Source organism: Mustela nivalis (genome assembly GCF_964662115.1).
Source record: "Mustela nivalis genome assembly, chromosome: 4".
NCBI classification, from domain to species: domain Eukaryota; kingdom Metazoa; phylum Chordata; class Mammalia; order Carnivora; family Mustelidae; genus Mustela; species Mustela nivalis.
Window position 1 is genome coordinate 94,866,976 of NC_139023.1, and position 17,410 is coordinate 94,884,385.

At 36.7% G+C, this 17,410-nt stretch overlaps 1 protein-coding gene across 34 annotated transcripts in view; it reads left to right on the plus strand.

Annotated features, from left to right (window-relative positions):
- CAMK2D (calcium/calmodulin dependent protein kinase II delta) overlaps positions 1-17,410 on the plus strand; it is a 330,054-nt gene that overhangs the window by 251,225 nt on the left and 61,419 nt on the right. For all 34 annotated transcript variants that reach the window (XM_082727990.1, XM_082727978.1, XM_082727979.1 and 31 more), the window contains exons 7-8: positions 124-226; positions 8,660-8,743. In XM_082727990.1, the coding sequence (XP_082584116.1) occupies positions 124-226; positions 8,660-8,743 (187 nt within the window). The remainder of the gene's footprint in view (positions 1-123; positions 227-8,659; positions 8,744-17,410) is intronic.

Consider the following 17,410-nt stretch of genomic DNA (forward strand, 5'->3'; position numbering starts at 1 on the left):
AGGAGAGAGGACAGTGCATGACTTCCCCCCCCCCAATCTTACAAAATGTTGTTAGTTTTGAATAGTCACTTAAAATAGGTTCTCACTTCAGTCTCTTTTTTTTTTTTTTCTTTCTAAATAAAGCCTGAGAATTTGCTTTTAGCTAGCAAATCCAAGGGAGCAGCTGTGAAACTGGCAGACTTTGGCTTAGCCATAGAAGTTCAAGGAGACCAGCAGGCGTGGTTTGGTGAGTAGGGCTTCTTTCTACTTTATGTTGCTCATTCTCTTCTGGCTCATCATAACCCACTTCCCAGCCAAAGTAAAACAGAAATATTCCTTCTAACAACAGCCTGATTAAACTGAAGACATTAGACCTTTATAAGCATTTCATTTTATTGACATTAGAAGGTATATAATCTAGAAATAATTTAAGAGAAATATTAATAGGAGCACAGTAATGTGTAGACTTCTTAAAACATGAGTGAGAAAAGGGATCCTTGTACTAAGAATTAATAAGGAAGGTTTGCATTATTTTAACCCACTGAGCCACCCAGGCACCCTGGGAGGTTTGCATTGTTAAAAGAGGACTTTTTCAGAGAAAATTGTTCACATAGAACCTTACTTGATGCCAAAAACTGCTGTGTAAATAGTAGGGACTCGGGAAATAAAGAATATTTCCACATACTTCGTAGTTAGCAAATTAAAGTTTAAAAATATTATGGCATATGTGTGTGTGTGTATGTTCATCTTAATTATCTTCTATTTCTTCACACTGCCAGTTTCTGCTGTAAAATTCTGATAATTTCAAAATTTCTTTTTGGTGAAATATCTGTTTCTTTACAATTAAGAAAGAAATTAACTCTAAATTAGAGCATTTCTAACCAGGCTTGTGTATTGTTTCAATATTTATCCTGTTGGATTATTTTATTCACTGTTTCTTTTTTTATGCCTCTGTTTTTGCCATTTCCCAGTACTGACCCATTTTTTTTCCACGTAATCTCCCAAAATATAACCTCTCCCCAAGCCTCTAACTTTTTTTCTGACTTTCAGTGTTTGAGGTTAGATCATTTTTAAAATGCCCTTCACTTCTAATTGCTTTTCCTCTGAACAACAACAGCAAACAGCACTCAAGAAGTGCTTACATTTTTCATTTTATATGCAGAGACTTTTTGTGTTTTCCTAAATCTAAGGTGTGAATAGGGCCCCCAGGGCTCATCATTGTCTCTAATCTGTCCCAGCTAATAAGTGGGAGGGGGTGGCAAGGCAGCCTTTCCTCTACAGGCAGCTTAATTTAGGACCTCATTTTTTGCTTCCCATCCTATTTCTGTAGTACCTGACTGTTACCCTTGTCCACGATTCCTCCTAAGCTTAATACCGCTGTTTACATTAAGTCTCTCCTCACCTACCAAATGAATTTACAGTCTTCAAACTTGGCATTTGGTTTGTCATATTTTGACATATGAATAAGCTTATTCCTCTTAAATGCAAACTGAAAGAAGGTAGGACCTAGAATAAGTACTGTAAATTGATTCAGAGGCAACTTTGTATACTATATAAGGACACAGTTGATACAGATAAAGAATATATGGTAACTTGGAATTGAGGTCCAATAGAAAGTAGGAGGGCTGTCACAGAGGTGGGCAGAAAAATTAATGGGGATGCTTAAATTAAGCAAGAAGTCATACCCCTCAAGATACTGAAACTTCTGTATCAGAAACTGTTTCCCATGGAGTGTGAGAGCATTTAAGAGGGCATGCAGGAAGGTGCCCTGGAGCATAAGAGAAAGGTGAAATTCTGCATCTGGGGAACATTTTGGTGATTGGGGTAGTACTTCTGCTTCCCCAGTGGGTGAATGAGAATTTGTTGACTAATGTGCAAGGAGATGAAGGCCAGACTGAGGGATCAGCACATGCAAACATCTCAGAGGCATGAAACTACTGTTTCTATTTATGGAATAGCAAGAAGTTTGATCTAGCTAAAGTATAAAGTATACTGGGATGAGTGGTAGTTAATTAGGTGGAAAAGGATTTTTTGTGCTTTTGAAGGATTTGGCTTTTATCCTGGAAGTTTCAAGAACCCAGTGAAAAATTTTCAGTAGGGAAGGACATTATGGGGTTTATGTTATATAATGATGTTGTAGGTAGCAATGTGGAGGGTGGCTTAAGGATACTTACTCTGAAGGCAGGTGACCAGGTAGGCTAATACAGGAGTTCACATTATGTATGATGACAGCTTGAACTAAGGAGTATGCAAGGGCAAGCAAATTCCAGATAATAGACAGAACAGTGGGTGACTCTAAATTCTAAGGAAGTCTGTTTAGAGGAAATCAGTGCTCCAGAGTTTGGACTCTAATACCATCTAGTCCCATTTGCTTCACAAGACGCAGGGTATAAAGCAGGACACCAAAACAGAGACATAGGCTAAGGATGTAATTGCCAGAACTGGGTAGAAGGTGATGATAGGATATTAGGAACAAGACAAGCCTTATTATCAGAGCCAAGCTACAAATTAACATCAATAACTTGGCTTGGTACATAAAAGAGTGACATAATTGACCACCTTAAATCTCCCTTGTTTTTGAGCTCTGTGTTTTGTCTCCTGTGCTAGATCACAAGCTGCTTGACAGTAGGATTTTGTGCAGTAGAAAAAAATTCTGGTTTTTGAATTAGAGTACCCAAGCTTATGTCCTGGATCTGATTCTTAATAATCATATGATATTGGGCAAGTCACTTTAACTCTGTGAGGTCCATGTCTTCTTTGTAAGCAGTAATAATAAACATTTCTTTGCAAGGCTGTTACGAGTCCATAAGAATATGCCTGGGCTTTGAAAGGTGTTGAATAAGTTTTCAAAACCACCTAGGCATGAAACACAATGCCACAGTTCTCTGCCTCCTCAGTGAAAGTTGTTTAGCAAATCGATGAGTGAAAAACCAATTATCAAGTTAGTGAAAGCAATAGCATCCAAATGAAAGTACACAAATTTCAAATTGTGATCATTTATGTTTAAAAGAGATCTGATGGGCGCCTGGGTGGCTCAGTGGGTTAAGCCGCTGCCTTCGGCTCAGGTCATGATCTCAGGGTCCTGGGATCGAGTCCCGAATCGGGCTCTCTGCTCAGCAGGGAGCCTGCTTTCTTCTCTCTCTCTCTGCCTGCCTCTCAGTGTACTTGTAATTTCTCTCTGTCAAATAAATAAATAAAATCTTTAAAAAAAAATAAAAAAAAAATAAAAGAGATCTGATTCCAGAGAAAAAAAGACAGATTGGGAATAAAATCCCATTTCTTCTTCAGTATGATACTATGACTGTTGTTTTTGCTAAGATACCTATTAGAATAACAACTTTTAAGAGCTGAATTTTATAAAGTGCTCAACATCACTCAGCATCAGGGAAATACAAATCAAAACAACAATGAGATACTACCTCACACCAATCAGAATGTCTAATATTAACAAGTCAGGAAACCACAGATGTTCGAGAGGATGTGGAGAAAGGGGAACCCTCCTACACTGTTGGTGGGAAATGCAAGCTGTTGCAACCACTCTGGAAAACAGCATGGAGGTTCCTCAAAAAGTTGAGAATAGAGCTACCCTACGACCCATCAGTTGCACTACTGGGTATTTACCCTAAAGATACAAATGTTGTGGTCTGAAGGGACATATACACCTGAGTGTTTATAGCAGCAGTGTCCACAATAGCCAAACTATGGAAAGAACCTACATGCCCATCAACAGAAGAATGGATAAAGAAGATGTGAGATACACACACACACACACACACACACATACACAATGGAATACTATGCAGCCATCAAAAGAAATGAAAACTTGCCATTTGCCACGACATGGATGGAACTAGAGGGTATTATGCTGAGCGAAGTTAAGTCAATCAGAGAAAGGCAATTATCATATGATCTCCATATAAGGAATTTGAGAAACAGGGTGGGCAGTTTGGGGGTAGGGAAGGAAAAAATGGAACAAGATGGTATTAGGAGAGAGACAAACCATAAGAGACCTTTAATCTCATAAAACAATCTGAGGGTTTCTGGAGGAGGGGGAGTATAGAGAGGATGGTTGGGTTATGGACACTGGGGAGGGTATGTGCTATGGTGAGTGCTGTGAAATGTATAAGCCTGACAATTCTCAGACCTGTACCCCTAGGGCAAATAATACATTATATGTTAATAAAAACTTATTTTTAAAAAAGAGGTGGGGCACCTGGGTGGCTCAGTGGGTTAAAGCCTCTGCCTTCAGCTCAGGTCATGATCCCAGGGTCCTGGGATCAGGTCCCACATCTGGCTCTCTGCTCAGCAGGGAACCTGCCTTCTCCTCTCTCTCTGTCTGCCTCTCTGCCTACTTGTGATCTCTGTCAAATAAATAAATAAAATCTTTAAAAATAAAAAATTTTTTTTTTAATTTTAAAAAGAGGTGCATTTTAAGTCCCAAGAAAATTCCGCATTTCAAAAAATGTAGAAAAAACATTGTTTATAAGCTTAAGAGAATGCACAAATTTTTTTTTCTTTTTGTTTAGCTTATTTTTTCATGTTATTCTATGCAAGTGAATCCTCATGGTAACCAACTTGAGGAAATGGAAGCATGTGATATACTATATATCTTTTGGTTGTAGTACAAGATATATATCATAGATTTTTTTAAAGTAAAAGCATGTTTTAGTATGAATGACTTGATAGTATATTTATTCGATATTATCTACCATCATAGTCTCGTGTATTTGATTTTTTTAATCTAAATTAAAGTTAACATATAATGTATTATTAGTTTCAAAGGTAGAATGTAGTGATTCATCAGTTGCATGTAAAACCCAGTGCTCATTACATCATGTTCTCTCTTTAATGCCCATCATCTGTGACTGATTAATTTTGCCTTTTAAAATGTATTATCAGTAATGGGGAGGGAAGCCTTTTTATTTTAATAAAGTAACTTAATTTAATATTAAGAGGAGAGCAGAACTCTTTCATTATATGTAATGCCAGAATTTCAGGCTTTTGCTCAATTTTATTTTATTTTAATTTATTTATTAATTTTAAAGATTTTATTTACTTATTCAACAGAGAGAGAGAGCACAACTAGGCAGAGAGGCAGACAGAGAGGAGGGGGAGGCAGGCTCCCCGCTAAGCAGAAGTCCTGATGGGGGGCTCAATCCCAGGATCCTGAGATCATGACCTGAGCCAGAGGCAGAGGCTTAACCCACTGAGCCACCCAGGAACCCCCAGTTTTATTTCAATAAATATAAGAGGTCTACTACAAATAAGAAAAATAAAACTACACAAGGCTTATAGCAGCTATTTATTGGTTTTTTTCTCATTTTTAAGCCTAAATCTTTCTTTTTCTCATGATAATTTCTTTTGTCTTCCTAGCCCTGATCTATTTGATTACTAGCCAGAAATGCTAGGAGTAACACCCTGTGTCACTACACTTGTTAAGATGGCTAGAAAATTTACCAAAAAGAAATATGCAAATACAGCCCATTTTTCCTATGGGATTAGAAGTGGTGTTTGCAGTATATTTCTAGTTCTTTGTTGCTACTAGGAAAAAAGGATACCACCATCTTCCTTCATGGAATAATTGTTTTGCTTGATTACTATTATGTCTCTCTTTGAAGTATGAGTTTTCTTAAGGCAGTGGATACATTGCCAACAGTAAGTATGTTTTGTTTTTGGTCTGCTCTGATACTCCTATTGGTTTTTCAGAGTGAGAAACACGTATTATCTGTAAAGAATGTAAGCTCCCATTAATTTCCCTGTTAATAGCATTTATCATGATAAATGAGATTCTTATGAGTTTAATCTCCTGCTAGAAAAGACTTTCTCTGTCTTACCCTCAGTATTTTGGTGTTTGTGAGAACACATTGCACAGTACACAGTTCATTAATGTTTATCCATTTAGAGTATGCTTCAGTACTCTTAGGAGTAAGGACCACACTGACTGTTCAAATGATAATTATATTAAATAAGAATGAACATTGTGGTGTTCTGTTAGCATTTTAGACTCCAGAGAAGTTTTGTAATAATTTATGTTTAAAATTATCTTTTCATTTCTTAGTCACACAATGGCTTCTTATCTTTTCTCTCTAGATGAAATATCATTAACATCCCCCCCCCAGGAAATGTACTCTACTAAGATATTTAAGACATATATTAAGGTTTACTAATTCTAGAAAGGAGATTATAGATTGTATATGAAAAGGTGGTAAAAATTCAGAGTAAGGAAGGACCACTGAGAATTGTAGTTAGCTAAGCAGATCTTTAAATGGAAATAATCTAGAGCCCAGTCTGTTAAAGAAAAGGTAGAGATAGAAATTGAAGCTTCAAGGAATAGAAAAAGTAACATCAAGTGCAAGAATGAACAGTCTGTTTTCAAGAGACCTTAAATAGATTAATCAGGTCAAATTCTCAGGACTAGAAAGAAATCATGCTGAATGACTGAAGGGAAACCTGGAAATAAAGGGTCTTAAAGTGTAGGCTAGAAACATGGTCTTTAATCTGGAGTTTGGCATTGGTGTCTCATTGAGTTCCTTTGTCTGTGTCTCAACCTGGGAGGAGTTGGAAAGGGACTGTTGGAATAAGAGCAGGTGTGGCATACCAGTAGCTCTTTAGAACTCTCCCGTTCATCCTTACCTTGGAATTAGCTGACTTCACCTCACTCCTTGATGTCATCCTCAAAGTTTAGGCAATGGAACCACCATGATTATTAGGAATTCTTGCTCCTCACAACTATCAAATAAATGCTTCCTTTAAGTAAGCTTTGAGAATAGGGGTAGATCCACTGTGGTCCATGTGAAGCTTAAACTACAATACAGGCATCTTTTCTTAGAGTCCCTTCTTACTGTCCATTCCATCTTCCGCTATAACAAAGGAAAGGAATAGTAATAAAGGGGCCTAGAGGTTAAAATCCACAATCCTTTGCCTTACTTTCCAAGGTAATTTTGTTCAGAGGAATAACCATGCTATTTTATCTATGTGTGTATATACACATATACACATATATACACATATATATATACACATATATATACACACATATATATATACTTATTTTTATATCTGTCTGCACATTGTACTTAATAGTTTAAAAATGGGAAGAAAAGACTCCTTTCTTGGACACTTTGAATCCCAGTAAATATAAAATGAGCTTCTTCAGTGATTTGTGGTCGGAGGAATTCCTGATTACATATCCTTGTAAAGAAATGTTTCCAGGCTTTAGGTGTGCCTTTAAATAAAACTTCCAGGTGGTTATTTCGGGTCTTTTTAAAAGTACCTATTTTTATTTGAAAGCTATTATTTTCAGAAATAAGGAAAATGTCACTCTAGGTTCCAGCTCTAAATTGGTTGTTATTTAAACATACCTTACTGGAATTTATACTGATTTATACAATAATGAAACTTTATTTTGCCATCTAGTTTCTCCTACCATATCTCTCTCTCTAAATCTTAGTTGGTACTTGTTCAGTAGTGATTCACCCAAATGTTCTTGAGTCTTCTCTTTAGTTGACAGTGATAAGTACACACTATTTTTTAGTTCAAAGAGATCTCTTTGATATATTTAGGACTTATTTCTTCTTCTGGTGAATTCTTTGATTACTCTCAGCCCCATCCCCACCACATAGACTACTCGACTTTCAAAAATACTTACTTAGGATCTATCTTTTTTGTTCTTTTGTTTTGTAGGTGAATGCTTCTCATAATAAAATTATATCGGTATCATGAAAACTATAATCTCTTGCAGAGCTCTAATCCTGTCTTCAAATTTCTCCCTATTTCTTGTCAGGTATAAGGGAGGAAGGACTTTTTTTCTCCCCTCTTAGGTCTGTGGCTCAAGGTTGTGAATCTAACTGACAAAAGACTGATGAACAGGAGGAAAGCATACAATTTTTTTTGATGTTAATATTTTAACTTTTATGTACACACGGAGGCCTTTCTAGAAAATAAATGAAGACCTTAAAGAAAGGCCAGACCAAGGGACATATATCCCATTTTAATGAAGAGTGATAAATTGTGGAGATTTGATAAGACTAAGGAAAAAGGGGTTTTGACTCGGGATATTAAATTGTGGGGGAAATAATGAGGAAACACATAGGGAAACTAATGGAAGATTAAAGTTATTTTAGTAAGGTTGGTTTGCACATATCCATCTTGGCACCAGCTCCCATTCCAGGAATGTTCTCCTCTTCCTGTACAGTGAGGGCACCTTTTCACAAGAAATGTATGCCCTACTTTTAGGTAGAAAGGAGATTAAAAACCCTGTCATACATCTACTGATTCTCAGTTGACTTCAGCTAAAAATAATCAGTATACCACAGTGGTGTATTTTGGGGTGGTGTGTTCTGATCCCCTTCACAGGTTTAGTTTCAAATCCTGCATAAATAAGTGAGAATAAGAACTGCTAACCAAATAGACTTAAGTATATGAGCTGACTATATAGCACAATAGAGTAGCCTTCCCCCTATCTGGGGAAAAATGCATTTTTTTTTCCTAATAAGCTATAAAGCAGATTAGTGTTGATACTGCTATAGAGAGAAACTATTGTATATTATTTCAGGCCTCGTTTTACTTTGGCAAACAAATCATCCTATTTAAAAGTCTCAAAATGTTTCCCTCCTTTGTTTCCTGTTTCACATTGGTTTTGTCCAGTCAGCTTTGACTCATTAACTTCCATTTTCCCTAGGTTTTGCTGGCACACCTGGATATCTTTCTCCAGAAGTTTTACGTAAAGATCCTTATGGAAAGCCAGTGGATATGTGGGCATGCGGTAAGGAATCATATTTCCATGCAAATTTTGAAATACACCAGTATAGTTGCAAATAGTATTTTTCAAATATGAAGTTAATGCTCTCTTGTGACCAACTTAGAGCAGTATTTCTCAAACCTCAGCCTACAACAAGTCACGTGGAGGGCTGGCTAAAGCACAGATTAGTACTTTGTACTGAGTAGGTCTAGGGTAGGAGCATCTGTGTTTTTTCTCAAGTTCCCAGACAATATTAGTGCTTCCAGGGTCAGGGAGCACTTTGAGACCAGGGACACAGAGCGTCCCCAGGGGCTGCTGTGCATTTACGCTGCCATTGTCCTACCTCATTCAAGCATCCCTTACCACAAATGCCATGTTTGCACCACATGTTTGGCAGGAAGTAAGAGAAAAAAGTGGATCTTGGAAAAGAATGACACTGGTCTGTCCTATGGACTGAACTCTAATTTAGGCCTTTAGCAACCAACTCCAATCAAATAAGTGCAGGTTCCAAGATGTAATAATGTGGAGGATTCCCACCACAGTTTTTCAACGAAATTTCTATGGGTTAACATATACAGCAAATAGGTGAAAAACTGAAATAAAGGGGATACTACAGGATACTCTGAAAGATTTTTCAACTGGGATTATCGACACAAACTAGTCCTCTAGTTTCCTGACACTGTATCATCACTATAAGTCTGTAAATTGTTTTTAATGTGCTGCAGACAGACCTTGTTGCCTTTGGTGTCTGTCAGTAAGCTTGCAATGAGTTGGTTTTACAAAGAAAAGGAAAGAAAAGAAAAGACTTTGATTCTGAAAGTAACTTTTTAGATTTGGTTTTACTGGAAAAATAATAATAAATTCATTACCTCTACTTCGTAGTTATCCCTAATCTATATCTAACTACCCTGTATTTGTCAGCTTTATCTTATTAGCAGTCTTAAACTGGATGCATATTGGGCCTCTAGGCTTACCTCCATGCCTAGGAAAGGAGTTATGGGAGGAGTCACAACACCTGCATTCAAGTCTTTGCTTTACACCTACAAACCCTATCTCTAGTATCTTAGAGTTGGTTTCTTCACTTGTAAAACAGGAAAATACTACCCTCACAGGAACTGATTGTATGGGGTTCAAACAAAGACATTTTATAGTTTGTAAAGAAATTTAAAATGCCAACAACTATTACTCTAAAAGTTTGGATAAATTAAAGGGTAAAGTTGTAGGTGTGCCCCAAGCTCTGACTTCCTCTTCCCTATCTGAGATCTTCTAAGCATGAACTCTATGCCTTTGGGTTAGAGCACTGTCACGGAATGTCCTTGCCCCAATCTAAATGCTAATGGCAAATAACTCACATGTTTCCCTTGCAACCGATCTCATCACAGATCTGTCTTTGCTGATGAATCTGAAAAGCAGCAAAGAGCATGCTGAGAGGCAGGCAGACACAGATGGGTTTTCCAAAGGATACATACAGCTGAGGGCAGTGTAGCTGGTGTGCTGTGCTCAGACCCTGACCACTAGTAGGTTCGTGTGGTAGAGACCAGTCAGTAGCTGAGGCAGGCCACTCAAGAGTCTTTCCTTGCTGCCTTCATCAAACGTCACCTCTAACCTCCTCCTGTCTCCCCTTTTCTTCAACCGTTCTTCTTTTCCTCTTTCTCCTCCTCCTGCCAACCTGCTTCAGGGGCAGGAGGCGGTATGTGCAGGGGTTGAGAACCCTCATCCAGCTCTTCAGTGCTCTTGCTGTAGGACCTGGCACCAATTTTAAGTAGGCCTGGTATCTCAGCTTCCTTGTGGGAAATGGAAAGTAAGAAAGTATTTCTTTAAAAATGAAGTTCCTAGATAGATGATAAGTAGCCATGTGAGAGATGCACATTTTATTAGATGATCCAGCATTAGTGTTTGGATCATCAATTAAATATTAGAACTTTACCTGGTTACCTGAATACCAACTGTCTGCCTCCCTCATTGCTTTCTTCTCATGTCAGTTCTTCTCTTGCATGCCTTTGACTCTCCAAATGTGTTATTGTGGACCAGTTTCACAGCTTCTGAATCATATTTCATTCATTCAAATACTCCAAATAAACCATTCATTTAATTCTTTCATTAGAAACATTTTTTCATAATATATCAATTTTATTGGTACTGAAGAATAAAAGATTATTTAAAAGAAACCCCCCAAAACTGGTATTTTGTATTAGCGTTTCTTCTGTGGAGCAGAATAAGTATAGATATAGATATAGATATAGATATAGATATAGATATAGATATAGATATAGATGTATATCTCCAGCCCCTGCATGGGCTCTCTGCTTTAGTGGGTCTGAGCTGAGTATAGGCAGTTGCATTTTTAAAAACTGACATATCATCAGAGTTTCAACTCACTGCCTTAGACTCATTAAACACACTATGCTCAATTTTGTTTTACTTTGGTAAATTTGAGTATACTTGGCTTTTGGATATTTTGTTTGAGTGCATTGTTTGTATAGCCAACATTTTAAAATAATGGTACATTTTATAATAGGATTTCACATCTGTAAAATGTGAGGTAATTTATAGGGTAGAAGCTCTAACTCTCTTGGCTGGAAGAGGGAAAAAAGATGGGCAAAGAGTTTCTTCCTTCCTTATTGTTTGAGCTGTAGAACTTTCTTAAGAACTGTGAGGAAATAGTAGATAGCACATGGCACATGTGAACACACATACAGGTCTCATGATGACTCTAGAAGCTTAGAGCCATAGGGCATCTCCCAGATTTCAACCTCAGTTTTGCCATGGGAAGAGCCACCTTTCACTTTGCTCAGTTCTTTTTTTTTTTTCCCCAAATTTAATTTATTTATTTCAGAGAGAGAGAGGGAAAGAGACAGAGAGCAGGGATAGAGGCGAGGGAGAGGGAGAATCTCAAGCAGACTCTGCATTGAGTCTGATGTGGGGCTTACAACCCTGAGATCTGACCGGAACCAAAGCCAAGAGTTGGATGCTTAACTGACAGCCACTCAGAATCCCTTCACTTTGTTCAGTTCTATTCTTACCATTGCTTTCTTCCCACAATTTTCTACAAACTGCCAACTCCCTTCGTGACAAGCCATGTTCCATTTAGAGTATATATTTCCTAACAGTTCTCATTTTCCTTAGAGATTGTGACTTTAAAAATTGTGTGCCTTGAAATGCATTTGGGATCACACAGGTAACTACAGAAATGTCTTAGATATTCCAATATCACATATTTGGGGGAAATGGTCTCCCTTCCATGAACATCAAAATAGAGTCTTCTCCTTTTTCTTACATTCCTAGAACATTGCAGTGGGTTTGGAATATTGTTTTACCATTTTATTGTGTTTTCACTTCACTCCAGTAACATGAAAGTTACATTAAATTCTCTTTATTTCTAAGACAATCCACCCTTCTTCACAGAACCACCAAGGTAATGTACACATCATTAGATTGCTTTAAGTAATGGCACATCTTGAGAGGAACTCTCTTTTGGCCTTTCATCAGCACTGGCTCTTGCCTACTGAAGACTTCTTTTCAAATCTAGACATTGGGTAGTGTGATAGGAAATGACACTGCCCAGATAACAAAAGAAATGCAGAATAAGACACTTAGCAGAATGGCAACTCATCTTCTGTGAATTAAGCTGTGAATGCTCACTACAGCAGATTGTCTTTTTAGCAGTTGACATAGAGCAGAGTGAAGCACACTGTTGGTATAATGGTTAAAAGAAGGCTGTACATTATCTTTATTAGAAATATGCAAATATTGGTACTAAGAAATTTCAAATACTTACCAGCATTACCTTGCTTTTGAGACCTCACATGGAATGTAATCTGACCTGTACTCAGTCTTTGAAAGCAACTAGGCCAAATAATAGACATTGATGACGCAAGAACATATCTTGTGTGTTGTACCATTAATAACAGTAAATTGATTTTAATGGCTTTCTTGCATATATAGCTGTTTCCATTATTCCCCAGTGGAATGAGCAAAAGTTCTTTATAGATGTCCCTGAATCAATGGATTTTAATAAAACTTTCTTCTACATCTTAGCTCAAAAAATAATAAATGTAAGCCCACATAAACATAGCCAACACACACACACACACACACTCATCTTTGTCTTAACTATGTCTCTCTCTGAATTAGATATCACTCAGAACAGTTATGAGTGATAATGAATTAGTAACTATCACAGAATGATCATGACTTTTCATGAATCTTAAATAAGATTCTCTATGGTGATGCCAAAGAATTTCCATTTCATCAGGCTTGCTAGATAATCCTCATTCACACCAACATTGAACAGCATTTCCCTAGCTAGTTGCAGATTTCTTTAGGGCAGCATATTTTAGGATTCTTGCACAATATAGCAGAGGTAGCAAACAGGTGGTTTACAGATAGGTTGGTAAGACTAGTGGGCTTTTCACTTTGGGAAGTATTGACATTTATTATTTATATTTATATTTATTATCAGGAGAATTTTTGTAAAACTACCAGTTTCTGGCTTCTCTAAAGTAATCAAAAGAACTAATAACAAAGTGCTTTTGTCCTTAAATAGCAGCTATACCTGTCAGATAATGGACACGTGTTCTCCCCTGGCTACCAGTGCCCCTGGCCCGCATACACAGTACAGGCTCAGGCATTCATTTCGGTCTGATGCTGAAAGAAATGTCAGTTTGCCACCCCTATTAAATGGTATAGTTTCCATCATCTGGAAAATAACTTTCTATCTTACTGACATTGAACGCCTAGATCTTTGTTCTACTGATCATTGGCCCTGTAGGTCAGAGTTAATTAAACATTTCCTATTTGAATTGTGTGATTTTTTTCTGCATAAGATATTACACCATAAAAGAGACCCATACCTATTCCTTATATAGTTAATTATGCATTTTTAAACTCCACTCATAGTATGCCCTTTATTGACTAAGAGCGTTAAGTGGGTGTCTTGTTAGATTGTTCCATTAACTTCCCACGGAACTCTGAGTTTCTCAGCATTGCTTCTTTCTTTCTCCTTTCATCAGAGCAGTCATTAGAATGCTTTAATCATTAATGTGATTATAAGTTTAATCATGTTTCTAACTCTAACTTTTATTAAAATCATTTTTGAATGTTCTTGATAATGTAATCTTTCTACCTAATCAGTAATCAGTGCTTCTCACCTCTTACTAATCAAATATCTCTAACATCACCCAAGCACAAATATGTATATATGACAGTTAAAACTAATTTTAACTTCCATTTTTAAATGTTACATGAAGCTGACTATGTCAAAATAGTTTTTTAAACTTTTTGTTTTGGAAATTTTGAAGCGTACAAAAGTTGATAGAATAATGTAATGAACTGATGGCTAATCTTATCTCATCTATACCATCCTATTCATTCCTCATCCCCCAGATTATTTTAGTCAAATCCAAACATAATATCAATACATCTATACACACTGTAATGTTTACTTCTAAAGGAGTTCTTTTAAAAGACTGACAAAGATCGCAACACTTCAAAATTTAATATAATAATAACTACTTAAAACCTTCAAATATCTTCTAGTGGGGGGAGGATTTGCTCTCTTATCCCTTAGTTTTGTTATTATTTTCATCTCTTAGGTCTCTTTTGATTTTTAGTTCCTGCTTCTCTCTCTCTCCCTCTTCTTACTTCCCTTCCTATTTCTGTTTGTTGAAAAAACCTGCAGTTCCCACAGAGCACTCCTATAGAGTACGTGATACTGTTCTCTACATAATGTTTGCCACTATAAGCAACCAGGATTCCTTGTAGAAGTGGCTTATTGCAAGGGTGGATCTGGAGCACAAGATGATACAGGTGTACCTTGTTATAACAAAGAAAACTGTTAAAGGCCACAGACTTTTTTGTTTTCCTGGCAAGAACACTTCAGGAATGATATAACCTCCAGAAAGTTGAATGTGTCTCATGATGTTAGTGGCCTTTGATGATCTCTACCTAGATATTAACAGGACTCAGGACCCAGCTTGAAGAGGCTTCTTCTGGCTAATGATGGGACAATTAGAGCATAAATGAGAAAAATAGCAGTAATGGATTAAAACACATCAAATGAGTTTAAATCTCTGCATTCATGATGATAATCAAAATACAATAGTAATCTTAACGTTTGGATTAGGGGAATAGTTAATGAGGAAGCTATGTGTCATTTCGAAAACTGATTAGCAAAAGGAAAAAAAAAATCTGTTACTCTACCTTTCCTATATGACCTGTAAGACAGGATAACGAATTAATTGATTAAATAAGTTTGTTCTCAGACTAAGGAAGGTATAATAGAATTACGATGTCATTATTTTGAACCCCTAATGAACTACTAGGTAGCGATCATCAAAGGCACTAATGTCATGAGAAACATCCAACCTTTAGAGGTTATGTCATCATCCCTGAAGTGTTCTTGCAAAAATAAATAAATAAATAAATAAATAAAAGTGAAGATTTTGATTGGCCTTTAAAATTTCACTGCCTTGGGACTCGGGTGGCTCAGTTGGTTAAGCATCTGCCCTCGGCTCAGGTCATGATCCCAGCGTCCTGAGATCGAGTCCCACATTGGGCTCCTTGCTCCGCAGGGAGCCTGCTTCTCCCTCTGCCACTCTGTCTACCTGTGCTCTCTCTCCCTCTCTCTTTCTGACAAATAATTAAATAAAAATCTTTAACAAATAAATAAATAAAATTTTGCTGCCTTAGTTATAGGGAAATTTAAAAAGGGTTTTTTTTTTATTTTTTTTCTCTGACCTAGGAGAAAAAGGTAAAATATTAGAGTTATAAATTAAAAAGTAAAATATTAAATAAAATTAAAAGGTAAAATATAAATTAAAAGGTTAAAAAAAGGTAAAATATTAGAGTTATAAATTAAGAAAAAAGTAAATTGCCCCCTTACTAATGGGGCAAAGACGCTCAGACAGTAAAAACTTTAAAATAATCAAGTTAAAGTACGTAGCTAAAGGAAAAAGTGGCTCTAGGGAACATTTAAGGCAGGACCAAATTGAAATCTTACCAGTAAGAGTCAAGGCCTCTCAATTAAACACAAACAATTTAAAACTTAAAATGACCATTCCTGTTAAATTTCATAGATGAAGAAAAAGTAGCTGCAAGGAACCTTTAAGACATAATTTTGTCAAGCCTACTTGTGGCTGAAACAGTTTAATCACACAAACTCTCATACTCCATTTCCTCATCTGTAAAATTGGGACAATAACATTATCTACCACACATCATTGTATGTGGAGTAAATGAGGTAATGCACTAAAGCACATGTAGCTGCTCAGAAAAATGTTGCCTACAATAAAACTTACTATTGTAGCATGACTCTCGTATTATTCTAAACTTTCAGTAAATAGGATTCCAAAAGTATATAATTCAGGAAGACCTAAGACTCCAATCTAATGATAAATCAAAGTAAGCTTACAAAATAATGTTTATTTAAATAGGCACTGAAATTAAACATCAGTCTACTTAATAATACCTGTGTAGTTTCTGTCTTAAAACTTCTGGCCTGTTTTAAAATCGTCTCTATTTGTATAATTATTTTAGTAAAAGCAGATTTTTTTTTTTTTTGGTAGAAACTCCTCAATCAAACAATTAAATTATGGGCATTTATCTATGTAGTGGCTGACAGTTCTTGAGGAACCAGTCATCAGTGGGCCTTTCCTTTCACAGAGATGGACTGTATCAAGTGTTGGCCAGCAGGGCTGTAGACATAACACACAAAGACAAAGCTTCAGAGGTAGGCCATGCTTGCAACCCAACCTAGGACCATAATGCTAAATGACTCCAATGGGAGTCTGTTTTATAATTACATAACAGCATACCTCAGATGTTTATTAGAACAATGTCTAATTAAAAATTAGTGTAGGCTAATAGTAGAACAAATCAGTAGAGCTGGTTCTTTGAAAGAATTAATAAGATTGATAAACTCCTGGCCAGACTTATCAAAAAGAAAAGAGAAAGGACCCAAATAAATAAAATCATGAATGAAAGAGGAGAGATCACAACCAACACCAAAGAAATACAATTATGAGAACATATTATGAGCAACTATACACCAGCAAATTTGAAAGTCTGGAAGAAATGGATGCATTCTTAGAGACGTATAATCTACCAAAACTGAACCAGGAAGAAATAGAAAACCTGAACAGACCCATAACCAGTAAAGCGATTGAAGGAGTCATCAAAAATCTCCCAACAAACAAGAGCCCAGGGCCAGATGGCTTCCCAGGGGAATTCTACCAAGCATTTAAAGAAGAATTAATTCCTATTCTCCTGAAACTGTTTCAAAAAATAGAAATGGAAGGAAAACTTCCAAACTCATTTTATGAGGCCAGCATCACCTTGATCCCCAAACAAGACAAAGACCCCATCAAAAAGGAGAATTATAGGGTGCCTGGGTGGCTCAGTTGGTTAAGCAACTGCCTAGGTTCAGGTCACGGTCCTGGAGTCCCAGGACCGAGTCCCGCATCAGGCTCCCAGCTCCATGGGGAGTCTGCTTCTCCCTCTGACCTTCTCACCTCTCATGCTCTCTCTCACTGTCTCTCTCTCCAATAAATAAATAAAATCTTAAAAAAAGAAAAAGAAAAAAGAATTACAGACCAATATCCTTCATGAACACAGATGTGAAAATTCTCACCAAAATACTAACCAATAGGATCCAACAGTACATAAAAAGGATTATTCACCACGACCAAGTGG